The 14,519-nt window shown below is 41.1% G+C and overlaps 1 protein-coding gene across 2 annotated transcripts in view; it reads left to right on the top strand.

The window, feature by feature from the left end:
- LOC306968009 (obg-like ATPase 1) overlaps window positions 1-14,519 on the top strand; it is a 46,999-nt gene that overhangs the window by 10,345 nt on the left and 22,135 nt on the right. Inside the window, exons 1-2 of one of the 2 annotated variants that reach the window (XM_079563248.1) lie at window positions 180-303; window positions 12,525-12,700. In XM_079563248.1, the coding sequence (XP_079419374.1) occupies window positions 297-303; window positions 12,525-12,700 (183 nt within the window). In that variant the 5' untranslated portion in view covers window positions 180-296. Of the gene's footprint in view, window positions 1-179; window positions 304-12,524; window positions 12,701-14,519 lie in introns of those variants that run through there. The other variant, XM_079563247.1, reaches the window with a different exon arrangement.

Below are 14,519 nucleotides of genomic sequence, written 5' to 3'. Positions count from 1 at the left end.
TGAATACAGCTCCATTTTGAATAGCTGGGGCTTGGTTTGGCACTGGCATATTCATGTATGTTTCGAGTTTTGTGCCAGTTTAGCTACTCTTGTGAAGTTGCAACGTATATCCTGAAATGTTCCCCTGTGCGGCTTTAGTGCTTTTCATGTTAAGCTAACTTTACTTCATTTGTAGTAAGGTCCCGGCCTTCTTGAATGTTGTGGACATCGCTGGCCTGGTGAAGGGAGCTCATGCTGGACAAGGCCTGGGCAATGCCTTCCTGTCCCACATCAGTGCCTGTGACGGCATCTTCCACATGACACGTGAGTAACAAGTCCTTACCATGAACGTTCCATAAAAGAATGAACTCCTTATTTACATACCGTGTATTCAGAGAAACACAAGCCTAGTCTTGTCATTTATCTAGACAGAGCAGAGGCATCTTGTGCAGTTGTAGCCAATGACAACTGTATAGTTATGGTAAGTCAAACCAGGCCAAAACACACATTATTTCTCAATGAGGAAAACAGTCAGTGGTTTATGGCAGTTCTAGAGTTTACACAGTTTCCCCTTTGAAGGTCAGAATTAGACGCTTAAAATATACATTTTTGAATGACATAAACTGTATTTATTTTGTACATGTAGAATATATAACTTTTTGTCCTATCACTATATTATGAAAACAGACATTTGTAAAAAAAAAAAAAAAAAAAAAGAAAGAAAAGAAAAGGGAAAAAAAACAGTTTTGACCACAACTAACAATCTAAAACAACTGCACTCTCTAATTAATTGCTTGTAAATGATGTATTCATGATTTATTGATTCTCATAATGTAGTGAGTTTTGTCGAGTTACGAAACATAACAATTATGAAAATAACTAATACAATTAAAACATTCAGCTATAGCATTAGCCTTGTTTATTTGTGTGAGCAGTTCGCTTCCACGTGATTTAGCTTAGCACATGCAGCTCTCACATGGCGCTCAAACTAAGACATCCTTCAGATTATTTTTGCAGGTTTCTCTTTCTGTGCCGCTGTTCCCCTGCGCCTCTGACATTTTTCTTTGTCTTACACAATTAAAGTGTTACACGCTCGAATAATTCAAATTGCAGCTATTGAAATGACTGGAGAGGGCCTTTTAAAAATAGCTGAGTTTGTGTACTGATTGTGTGCTGTTATTGACTTCCCCTCAGTGAAAAGAGGCTGATTAGAGGCTCTGGAAAAAGCTCTGACAGAAAGGGTTAAGATTAAGGCCATTTTCTATATTGTTTCTAAGTATAAAATGTGTCATCTGATGGATGGCAGTTTCGAATGACATCTTCTGAGGACTTGCATTTTGCATTCGGTGTTCAAGAGTGTTACCCAGATAGGAGTGACATACGACTCTTTCCAGATAGTATTTGATATGTTGCGTTTACATTACATCATACAATATTCTCGTGCAGAGTGGTTTGTCTACTGGTGTAGCTTCATGACTCTCTATTTAATCTCCAAACCCAGTATTTATTCACAGAGTTCTGTTGTTTCAAGCGTTTGTCAGTAGAAACACTTTCAAAATAGTATATAACCTCACTAAAAAATTAGCCCATTGATTAAATATGAGATGGAGTTAAGATTTCCAGCGAAGAATTCCAGTCAGATTGGCTTGGCTTATTTGTTAGCAACATCTACTACTGGAGCTTCTCTGTAACAAAAATGGTTCAACTTTTTTGAATATTCTGTTTTAGATTTCTTTCTATAAATGCCTCTCCCGAAGCCACAGCACTACATATGAAAATAAGGACGCAACCTACAGAGAGTATTGTATTTATACAAACCAAAACGATATATAAAGAACCTGAGCTAATTTTTTCTCGTTTCTAGCTGCTGCATTGAATCCTCATCCCAATAGCTATTTAATTGGCTTAACTCAGTCAGTTGACCCATAGCACCAACAACAACAGTGTGACACTTGAGTGGAGCCGACTTTTCTTCGGATTTGGGCTTTCATCTCTGTTTTTAGCTTGTGTTGTTCTAATAACTCGTGCTCGGTGCTATATATCACCGTATATATCCATTGTTTTTGAAATGGCTGTTAAATGGACACGCCGCACCCTTCGCCCAAACCTATTCTTTTGTCTCCGGCCTCACAAAAACAACTCCAGTCCATGGCAGTCGGAAATGGGCGCATCACTTCTGCTGCTGTCTGTTTACATCTGGGGCTGTGGCATGCTATTGTTTTCTCTGCTCAAGTCCTTGGAAACAATGTGCTATGTTTCACAAGTTAACCATTAAACATAGCCACAGCAATTATATCAATCTGATGTCAGCCAGACTGCAATGCCACTACTTTTATATAGCCTGATTACATGGTTGCTAGAATCTCACTTGGTCGTGTCTGAAGTGGTGTGTTTTCTGTCTGCGAATTAGCACAAGAGTTTAGAGAGATTGAGAGGAGAGATGTGTTGCATTAGCTGAGTGGAGTTAGCTCTTGTTTGTGTCCAATTGAGAAGCTAGTTTTTGACCCGTCCATTCCTTGAAAACAAATCCATTACATTTGTAATTGTGACAGGTAATCGTCCTTCTCTGTCTAGACGCATTTTGGAGTTTTAGCTAGAAAGACAATGAGCCAAATTGAAATCAAAGTGACACATTTGCCTTGCAGAAACAAGGCCTAGGAATCCCGGGTTCCTCTGGGTGCTCCGGCTTCCTCCATCAACTAAAAACATGCACTGTAGGCTAATCCTCCAGATTGGTACTCCTCATACCGAGTTCGTGGACTGCATTTGAATCTCCAGTGCTCAGTGTAGCCGGTGCATTTCCCCAGTGGCAGTGCAGGGTGGGCCAAATGCAAATCCATGCTGCAGGTTAGCTTTACTCCCATAGAGAGCTACAAAGCTGGCTCTTAATTAATCAATCAATCAATCAATCAATCAATCAATCAATCAATCAATCAATCAATCAATCAATCAATCAAAATGAGAATTGATGGAGAAGAAGATGCACAGTGTGTTGTGAAAATAGACAGTGCCTGGATGGTAAATGGTCTCAACTCGTAGTTTATAGCGCTTTTCTACCTTCATCAGGCCCAAAGCGCTTTAAAGCAAGGAACCAGTCACCCGTTCACACTCTCATTCACCCCCCATACATGTACGCAGACACTAGGAGGTGAAGTGTGGGATTCGAACCCTCGACCTTCAGATCATCAGACGACCCGCTGTACCAACTGTGCCACTGCCACCCCAGTGATAAAAAAAACAAAAAACTATTTGAGTTGTCGATAGGAGACGCTAACATGATAACATCCTGAAAGAGTACAAAGGAGCAAACCCACAACTCGCTCTGAAAATTGTTAGAAATACTGTGGTTCCGCCTATTCATTGAAAATTCAGCTAACCTTTAGTTTACTGACACACCTACTGACACTCCTACATTCTTAATTGCTTGTAAATTTCAATTATGTCATCTTTTAGGCAGCTGACACTCCTTCCCTGCACACTAGTTAAAAATGTACCACTTGGAAGGCTCTGTAGTTTTCCCTTTTGGCGTGTGCACTTGCAATGTAACTTATCCCTTAATGACTTTCAAAAGCGTGTGTAAACAGTGGCTCGACTTTCAACTTTTCCAGAAACTGTTGCAATGACATCCTAAATTTCGCTCCGTGGTCTCACGGGCGAACAGTTTGGAGGCGTTTTGTTCCCAGTCCCTCCGCAGTGACTGGAACGTGCCCGAGACAAGACACAGACACGTTCTACTCCATCTCCTCCACTGTTCCCCGCCAGCAGCACCGCCAACTCACCTGGCGCTATTCCCAGAAGTATGGTTTCCAGCAATTAGATGTTTGAATGCTCAGCGATGGTCCCCAATCACACCATATGAAACCTCACACCAGCTGCTGGTGTAGAGGTATTTCAGTTGCGCGGTATAGCCTGGAGATACTGTGGTGGTGCAGGTCTAATCTGAGGGGACAGGCAGTGGTTGTTGTGGGCAGCCGAATAAAAAGGGCTTGTTATTTTAAGGGTGACTTTAAAATTGTGTGATAGTCATGGCTTCTGCGCACAAACTCCTGGTAAAGTTGTAGCAGTTGCTGCAATATTTACAATATTTTGTACAGGATTGAGACAAAATGTGTTTTGTTCAAAAGAGCTGAGCGTTTGCAAACGGGCACAGTGGATAGTGTGTCCTGAAGTGGTGCAAAAAGCAGGTGCAGTTAAGATTTTGTCTCTCATGAACGCTGAAAGGCCACAGCGCAAACTCATTTACATGTCAGATTTCTAATGATAACCCACTATAAAACGGCATGTGCTAATTTTAAGTAGTACTTAATTAGGTAGTAATTTACCACTAGGCTTCGTCAGACACAAAGTGTTTTGATTTCTGTATAACCTCATCCGTTTTCAAGTTTATTATTAAAAGTTTTATACTGGGTCGGGCAACGCTCATACTCACAGCTCTGGTTCTGAGCTGGTGTTGCTTCTCAGCTTCAACCAACTTCAATTTAATATAAAAAGCATTTTGCAGCTGGACCCAATTAAATTATCACAATATAGTATTTCCTCACAGAGTTCTTTAGAAACATTGATCTTAAGGCCAACAATTAAAATGGATTTATATTATAACAACAGTCATTGTGACATCTTTTAATTGTTACTGAGCACTGTAATAACTTGTGAATTTACACAGTTCACAACTTCTTTTATAGTCAGGCTTTTTCACTTGAGCCAACGTTTTGAGATTCTGTGCTCCCTATTCAAACCTGAAAGATCATGGTTACGTTCCATTGCGAATTGTATATTGTTGCACATGCGTTGAGTCATATTAATTAATTACTTGTGTGAAAGTCAGTTATTTGTCTGTCAATGCCTGTCCATCAGTGTTAGCGAGCTCTACAATTTACAGGAGTATCAGGGTGCACACATTACTGCCAAAACAAACAGCATTCGCAAAGTAATAAAAAAAATGGTAATAGGTAATGTATTAATAAATATGACTGCTTTATTCCGTATTCGGTGCACCCTCTTTACATACATACAATGTATTTGAAGACTTAACAGGTCCATAAAGCTGTGTGAATGCTGTTGTGGCTGGTTGGCCGTTGCGTCATTGAGATGCCAGTCCGGCCCACACTGCTCTAATCGCTTACACTGATCAAATCAAAGCCATTGTTTCGCCGCAGGCCTGAGAGCAAACTGCGCTGAGACGAGATGATTTATGACCAACCTGCCTCCACACTGACGCCAGGCATGGCTCCTCTCCAGCAATCCTCCCTGTCACTCAGCAGCTCGCAAAACTGACAAACATCCGAGCACCTCGCCCATTCAAGACCCAGAGACTGTCTAAGCAGCACATCTAAATCTACTGCTGGAATTGAAAAGTGTACATTAATGTGGTGGTTTCAAAATAATAGTTTAACTTATTTTTTACTGTTGTATGGGCTGGCGGCTGTTCCGGCTGCTCAGAGCATGATATAATGGAAACCGTAACTGTTTTGAACAAACAAAATGATTTATAATTACACGTGTAAGAGCAGGTACCATATCATTTATAAGTGAAGGAACATATAATTTACTCCCAGCAATAGAAAAGAAAGAAACTCCCTAAATTCCAGTAGACACTATTGAATTTATCTGTTTTGAGTTTCGCCTTCTAACAGTGTTGTAAATCAGATCATGGCCAGTTTACATTTTAAGTTTGTTTAGATTTTAGTTTTTCGTTTTGACACAGGGTTTGTTTTAGCTCGTGTAGCTCGGATCGGTGTACAGCGACTGCCCTGGCCTCCTTTGTGGGCTCGTGGTCTGCTTGAGCTGCTGTCACAGCATTTAAATGAGCATTTTGCTTCAGTGAGAATGAAGAGTTTTTGTCAGCCTCCACTCCTGGTGGATGATTAGAGAAAAATGTGTGCCCATCTTGACTGGAGATGGCTACAGCTCTAGATAACATGCTCGGTGATTGAAGGTCGCAATATTTTGAATTCTAATGGGCTTGTCAGATGAATTGCCTGAAATAGACTGTAGAGCCTGGGTGCTTCCTCCTCGTGCCCCCCTCGCCTGTCCGCTGTGAAAAGAACCAGAGGGAATGGCGGGGCCCGATGATCATAGAAATATTGGACGGTGATTCTAAACCCTTCAAAGAGGAGTTGCTATGGTGATCTGCTTCCAAACTGTGAAATGATTCACCCCTGAAAGGCTGAGGGTCTGAGCTGCTCAACACATCATTGTTCAGGTGCTGCTTGGTTAGGAAATTACCGGTGCCTGTGCAATCAGCAGGACTATAGCAGTTAAGGATCTAAAGCGGTTTGTTCTCACAATGATGTGGGACAACAGAGCGCTGCATATAAGCTTCACTCATACTCTGGGCTGACAGAGGTTAAGCTAATGATAAGATAATTAAAGTGTGACTGGCACTTTCTTTGCTCCGACAACTGTATGTAAATGATGCTGACTTTGGGCTTTTCAGTCCATCGTATCAAATATTGTGCAAAACGCTCCTTTAATGCTCTGAGCATTTTTCTGAGATATGTCATGAGATTACACAGGTATTGGGGGCGCCTTGGGGTTTTGATATTCATACTATCAAGCACTGTCATTTGTGTGTGATATGTTTGAGAGATGGGATCATGGAGAAAACATGAGTGCTGCTCTCGAGGACCCAAACCCTCCATTTACTGGTGTCAAACAGCTTTTTAGCAGCCAATGTATTTGCTGTAATTGACTCACACCAAGAAACAAGGCTGAATGTGCCTCAAAGTCTAAAAGCACACTACAAATTGCCCGTCAGTTTCTCTGATTCTTGAAATGAATGTCAAGGCTATACTTCCTGAATGAACGCAAATACTCTTGTTGTGTGCGTTACCAGTGTTTTTGTCCTGGGAAGAAGACATCCATAATGCGCCTTTCCTGACAGACTCGTAAAATAGCTTTTACTGCTCTGAATACCTGGAGAATTGCGGCGCGGAGTTTGCATGAACATTTTTTTTAAAGGCAGCGCGAGGAATGCAGCTCCTTCAGATGTGCTCCCGGGCCCGGCAGCATGTGAAAACATGCGCAGGAAGTCACAAGTCAATGCATACTGTAATTTATCTGAATTATGATGACCACATATCCTCCCAGGTAGCAACATCACAGGAGCTACTCAATCATTATCGATCCGGCTCGGCACTGATGACTGGCTTGTCTGTACGCCTGACAGAAGAGTAATGATATAAGCCGAGTGTGGCTACCTCTGTGCTTTCCTGTGAATACTGACATGCATGCATTTCTATACGGCAAAGAACATTCTACTTTCCAATTCCAATGTACCAACACTTGGATTGACATATTTGATAAAAAAGATATGTTTTTTTCACAAAGATATTTGGCTCATAGACTTCATTCGACGAGACATTAAGACAGGGTGAAGATTGGGGAGAGATATTCAGCGAAATAATTAAGTTTATTAGCTTTTCAATAAAATAGATATCTAAAAAGTCCACAAAGAGTTCAATGTTTTAGAAGGAGCAGGATGGAGACATGCTGCTAGTACCCCTGCCCCAGAACACAATCCAAGCTATAAACAAATTTCATGCAAATATCAAAAAGAGGTGGCTATGAATACATTTTCTATGACCTTTGCTCTTACTTCATCTATGTGAGCTACTCTTTGGGAACTGCTTGAACAATGATTCATTCCTCTCCAATTACTTGGGTAGACACACTGTCTCTTCCCCATCTGTCAAAACTGGGTCATGTGATCACGCCTTTCAGTATTTAAAATCAGCGCAACCATTACAATTAAATCTACTTTGCGCTATAGCTATAAGGTATACTTAATTAATCCCCGTATAGGGAAATTCTCTACATTTGACCCATCCTCAATGCAGCTGGGGCAGCCTGTAGAAGCAGCATCTTAAAGCAGTACTAAGTAGCTTGTTTACCTTAATATATCCTTTTCATAGTCCCTCTGGGGGTAATACAAGTGTTAATGGGATGATTGGAGGGTCTTTCATCTCCCCCTGGTGTCTCTGGCCAGAAAACCACGATTGCAACGTCGCTGCCACCGGGCAGGTGTCACCAATACACACTAATGGAATCACAGAAGCTAACAGGCTAACGGGCCAAGCTAACTGCGGGCTAGTGCCACTTAAACAGTATTTACAGCCAAGTTTGAGTGAAAAAAAATATCTTCATTGTGTAATTGGATGTACAATATCCCTCTCTCCCTTTGTCTTTTCTGTCAGCGTAGTATTTACTCTCACGGACAATTAATGAGTAAAAAAACGCAACATGATACAACACCTCCAGTGGCGGTTATGGCCTCTAGGGTCATGAGTTACTTACCACCTACGCTTCTGGGTGGTAGTAGAAGTGTCAAATAACTGAAGGGTTGATGGCTGAATCCTTGGTTCCGTCCTTTGGCAAGACATGCCACCAGCCTTAATGTGGTCTGAGTTAATGATCGGTGACCAGGGATTTTTTTTATTTAATGAAATCCAAATCTCTGTTTGCAGAATGAGGCTGATGTTTTGTTGAGAAGAATTTTCTCCTGTTTGTACAAAATGGCCTTGTAAGTGTAAGTCTGCAGCCTAACCTCTATTCAGGCCATCCATCTCCATGAGAACAGTGGATCTTTGGCTCTATCAGTAAAGAAGCAGCTGTTAATATTAGCCTCACTGCGTCACCTCTAAATGGAGTCGGTACAATAGTGCCAGAGTAAGACAAAAGCGTCTTCCCTAACCCCCTGTCTCCTTATCCCGTGTGCTTTGGCGTCCTGCATGTCTTTTGTGGACCTCCTGCACAACCCCTGCCCAGACGAGTGCGCCTTGTTAAAGCACTAATTGTGGAGATTGCCCCCTCGGATCACGCTTCCCTCTTTCACCTCATCTATTTGTTCTCCCGGCTCTGGGCTGTGAATGGGGCGGCGGTAAAGTAGACGTGAATGTTAAATTAGGCGAAATTAATTAAAGCAAATTACTGTGGAATATGTGGCAGTCAGAGGAGAGTGTCAGCTGATAGCTAAATAGTGACTGATCAGCTGCTTCAAAAGCCCCTTTGAAATCTCACTTATCGGGCTTTTTATTGGGTATAACGTGAGTAAGGGGAGCGCTGATTGCCATTTTTTTTTTTAAACATGTCACTTAAAAATGACCTAGCGTTATCCCTTGGGACATATGGATGCAGATATTTATTTTTGACGCTCCAATCAACATTCAAATTCATACCGTTTTGTTACCCATGCCAAGCCTTTCAAAGCACTCTGCTCATAATTAATACGTGCTAAATAGAACAACACACGCATATCAGGAACTGTAAATCATAATTGCTTGTAATGTATGTATTTTCGCTCAGCTAACAAAATGATTACATTGCATTATATTTTCCGAGTTTACGCAGACACAATGGGAAATTTTCATTCCAATCAGTGCTGAACAGGGAGCTGGTAAATTGGAGCGGCAAAACAATAATTCCACTGATTAGCCCCTTTCTGTGTGGCGTAAGTGAACTGTTTATACTGTGGAGTACCTCTGCAAGAGGAGAGGAACCAAAACAGGCTGATTAGGCAAAGAGTAATTGGATAAGTTCATTTCAGTGTGAGGACAACGCACGGGATGACAGCTTGCACAAAAGTCGGCGGGATTGAACTGCAGTCGTTTTGATCAATCTGGAGCTCATTTCTTCATAGATGCTCAATGTTTCAAGAGAGGAGAGAGCAGAAAGTTTTGCAGAAGCGCCATTGTTTGAACATACTTTTTTGTAAATTGGTTTGGGGATGAGTGAGCTATGTTGTCAGTTGGATAATCAAATTATACTTGCACTTTGTGTGGTTCTCCCGTCAGTCATGCAAGCCCCTCAGTCTGTCTATAGACGTTTCCTAATTAGAAGAAGTGTTTTGCAGTTAATTATAATCACACAATGCTAATATGGAACATTATTTTCATAAACTGTCAAACATCGTCAACAAAAGCAGTAAAACATTTGTCCAAGTAGCTTTCCAGTACCAATTTGCTAACTGCATGCGTGAGGGAAGCATCTTATTGAATTAAATAGTTACTCTTGAATTACCATATTCCTCTTTTTGTTGTATTTGTTTAACAGCAAAATGTCCATCCAAGGCTTCCATAGAATGCCGTAGCCTACATGAATTCGCAATGATCTACTTGTCTCTCCGCTCCTTTTAAGAAACAAATCCACGGTTGACAGTAAATTGGCATTAATACATCTGGAACAAAGAGGATGCGATTCGTGATGAGCTACTTTATTTGAGAGGCACTTGTGCTAAGCTTTAGGTAATGCTGAATAATGACAACAACATGACTCATCAGTGAGTAGAACATGCATCACTGTCTTGACGTGTGGACTGATACTCTGACAGCTCTGTGACAGAGTGGTAGCATCTTCTTGTTGATGTTTGTGTCTTGCGGGGCTTCTCCTGTCAACATCTTGCACACATTTGGGTTGTCAGCGGCATAATCTGCCACTGATAACACTCTGCATGAGCATTCTTCACATACTGTCCTGCACACCGCTTCCACCTCAATGTTGACTGAGACGGCATTCACATTCACACAATGTAAACTTGAGGGCCGGGTGATGAACAATGAACAGAAAGGTGTAAATCATTTGGCTCCTGCTTGGTCTACTGATAGCGGAAGTTAATGTCATAAAAAACACTTATATTCTTATATTTACACCTGGAAACTTCAGTTTATCTCTTGCTTTGTTGTGTATTATAATAACATTGTGCACTTTCGACAAAATTTCAAATGGCAGCTCTTTTGTAAGCTGCTTTAATAATGTCGCTATCAAGTTTTAGTTTAGAACTCCCTATGACAATGCTTTTCAGATCGTGGTACTAAAATTTTAGACTTTGTTCATTTTAATTAGACCCTTTTATGTATTTTTGTAGTTGAAAGTTGGTGTTTTTCTGGTTAGTTTAGACATGCATAATTTAGTCCAAGTTTAGATGTGTTTCAGATGCTTTTAGAGTTAGTTTATTCCAAGTTTTGGTGGTACTTGGAAGGTGAAATATTTCATGAGGCGACACAAATCTAATAGACCTATGACATTCAGATGAATTTGTATCAATATCTATCAATCCATCAACCTTCTGCCATTCAATCATGTTATGTGTAATGAAGAAAAAAAACACATTATGGGTAGGCTTTCCTTTTGGCAAATACAATATATTAGCCACAACTTTCTTAGAGGTTACTGTGCACGTAAACAAGTACAATTGTTTTAAATGTGAAAACTAATGTCAACACATGCCTCGTGCAAATTTAAAATCAAAGCAAGAAAATTGTGTCCATCAGAAATTACATGAGGCCCTGGTCATGACCCGCTGCTGTCAAGACATTGTCATTTCAGTTGATGCCTTAAATCATGGTTACTTTGTCCCTCAGCCGCTGCAGTAAATAAAAGCTACATTTAGCCTTAGTGATATTCCAGGCTCTCTTGTGTGACACCCCCCACTCACGCCACCACACCCCCACCCCGAGAAGCACTGCAGGAGGAGTCCTCACAGCCACTGGTGCTAAATGGCCTTCTCCTGCCTCATTACCTAATCACCAGCACAGCTCCAGCTTAAGCACTAAAGAGCACAACTGCCACCATTTTCTTATGACATTTGGCTCCTAAACCATGCTCTTTTTAGACGAGATCAAGGCAGGCTGGTTTTAAAATGAGGCTTTCCTTTTCATGCAAATTGCTATGTGAAATGCGTTTATCGACATTTAGCATTTATAGAGTATGTAAAATATATATATATATATATATATATATATATATATATATATATATATATATATATATATATATATATATATATATATATATATAGTCAATTGTAATGTTCTTTCTGAGTTATTGTTTAGCTGCAAGCATTAGCAACATGGTTTGTAGCATTAGCATTAGCCTTACACAGACTACAGTAGGCTACAAGCTAATGGTGAACCAATGAGGGACTGAAAACCAATATGAATTACAGCAAACCAAGCATATGATTGAGGTAATGTTTATATGTTTTAAGATTGTTATAAAAGCAGTGTATGTTTTGTGTGTGCGTTTTAAAGCGATACTGCGGAACATTTCAGGTTATGTTGTTGCTGCAAGCGCAACTAAACTGTGAAAAGTGCTCTACACAAAATATTGATTGGTTATTCTCGTTTAGACTACTATAATGCTGTTTTTGCAGTGGATTATATAGCGTTTGGAAAAGGCCCAAATGTATTTACAGCTCACGCACCCTTCAGATATTTTTCACCAACAAAAGCACTCATGATGAACTAGATACTTACATCTTAACAGCATTAAAAGTAAATTGGTGTTTATCACATACAAACAACAAACTGCAACCACAGAAGTGCTATATTATATATTATTATGCATGCTGTATTTATCACAATACAGCTCCCCACTAAGAATTTTATGTAAATGTTTATTTTTCCCATATTCTTTGCAGGACATAATGATTTCTTCTGCAGCTAAATCTAATCTCATCTCACAGTCGATGCCATTGATCCTCGTGCTTCCAGATGGTGTTGTCATTCTCCATCAGTGCTTACAGTGTGCTCTCTGTCCCATCTCTGCAGGTGCATTTGAAGATGAGGATATCATTCACGTGGAGGGCACGGTGGACCCGGTGCGGGACATGGAGATTATCCACGAGGAGTTAAGGCTAAAGGACGAGGAGCTGATCGGGCCCATTATCGACAAGCTGGAGAAGACGGCCGTCAGAGGCGGTGACAAGAAACTCAAGCCAGAATATGTGAGTGCACGTCCCCTGCAGGCCTTTGCTTTCCCTCACAGCACGCTACAAATAATAACCCTCCCACACGCATGGCCAAGGAGAAAAAAGTATTTTTTTTTTTATAATCTCACTCCAATGGGCCCCCCTCCTCCTCCTCCCCCTCGCTGGCCTCTTTTTTTTTCCCTTTCTGAGATCGAAAGTGATCAGGGGTCATGGTTTTCTGCTGTAGAAATCATTAATAGAGAGTTACTTATTCAGCGGCTGACCCCAGGTCGCTGTAGCAGGCTAATGAAAGTGTATCCGCACAGCTCTTTTCATCTAAAGTAATACTCAAATCAGACACCTACAGCAGCAGCTCTGGAGAAAATTGTGCAAGGCCATACGATGGGTGAAAGGGAAGCCTATATGTCGTTATGAATACCATAAATGTTTGGCATGTACTCTGACAGAGCGGTTAGGGTTAGTCGTATACGGAGATTAGAGGAAGTATGTGGAAGCGCCAGTCATATTGTTAGGCTAATGAGGGTTAGCGGCTAACATCAGCATCGATTTGGTGCTGAACGTTTCCCAGTGCCTGACCATGATGGGAGCATGAGCAAACCTGGCCTTTCGCTTTAAGCTGCATGCTCAATTTAAGCCTCTGACCAGTCATTACGCTAACGAGAGGGGCTATTTCACCTGCTGCAGCCGCCCCCGAGCCCAACAACCCCCCACCCCGGCAGACGCCCCTCCACACCCCCCTCCCTCCCTCCCTCCTCCTCCTGCCAACAGCACTTCCCCACACCCCTGTAGCCCCGCAGACAGGAGCCATTCAGCCCAGGCAGGTGGCCGCTTACGCACATAATTGCTAACAATTTTAGGCAATGAATAAAAATGATCTACATTACTTGTCAAAGGTTGTGCACACGTCGGCGAAAGAAGTGAAATCTATAGAAGACCTCTTTAGACGGAGAAAGAATGGGGCTTATCAATGGCGGGTGCAGCGCGGAGACTCAGGGATTGTCATCAGCCGTGTGCTGTCACCTCCAAACATGTTTATGTCAGCATCAGGCCCACACTAGAGCCTGCGCAGAGATGTACATTCTGACAATAGGACGCTGCGTCGGTTGTGACAGGGGGGTTATTAAATCAGAAACAATATGTGGAGCAGGTGAAGGAACAGTGCAAAGATACTGTCTACACCTATTATCATGTCATCAAAACTCAAAAAGTGCTTCTGTCACCGAGCTTCAAAGACATCCTTTTGTAATAGTTTTCAATTCAAAGTGGGACAAACTACAAGGTTCAAAGTTAGGTTTCAATAGTTGTAAATATAAGGGCCAAAATAAGGTACAAGTATTTCCTCTGTCAACTTTATCAACAACAATGCAGTCTGTTTATTAAATCAACTGTATTTTTTTACCCTTAGTGAAGTATATAATTAATTGCCCAGGATATTCTTTCTGCAGCGCAGGTTTGCGTTAATTTGTGTCTCATATAAAGGTAGTAAAAGTAAATTTGACAGTGTGATTATGGTGAATATGTTAATGGCAGAGTGCACTTTGTCACACTGAGCATGTAAATACATAATGATACAGCCTCATGTTGGATGCACTCAGAATGTGAGCGTTTAATGTTGAGGCTTTTCATAATGAACAGATCTGCTTTTAATTATGAGCTTCCTGTTGAGACAGGATGTGAGGACAAGATGAACCACCGCGCACATTTATTAAGTCAAACAAGACAATGAAAACTTTTAACATTGTTTTTTTCACGGACAAAAACTTTAATTGTTAAGGGCTTTTATAGATGGTGCAAAACAATATAGAATGGTCTGAATATGTTTCCGGGGATGAGA

Source organism: Gobius niger (genome assembly GCF_951799975.1).
Source record: "Gobius niger genome assembly, chromosome: 9".
NCBI lineage: Eukaryota > Metazoa > Chordata > Actinopteri > Gobiiformes > Gobiidae > Gobius > Gobius niger.
Note: the sequence above shows the minus strand (reverse complement) of the source record. Positions and strands in the feature narration are given on the sequence as shown.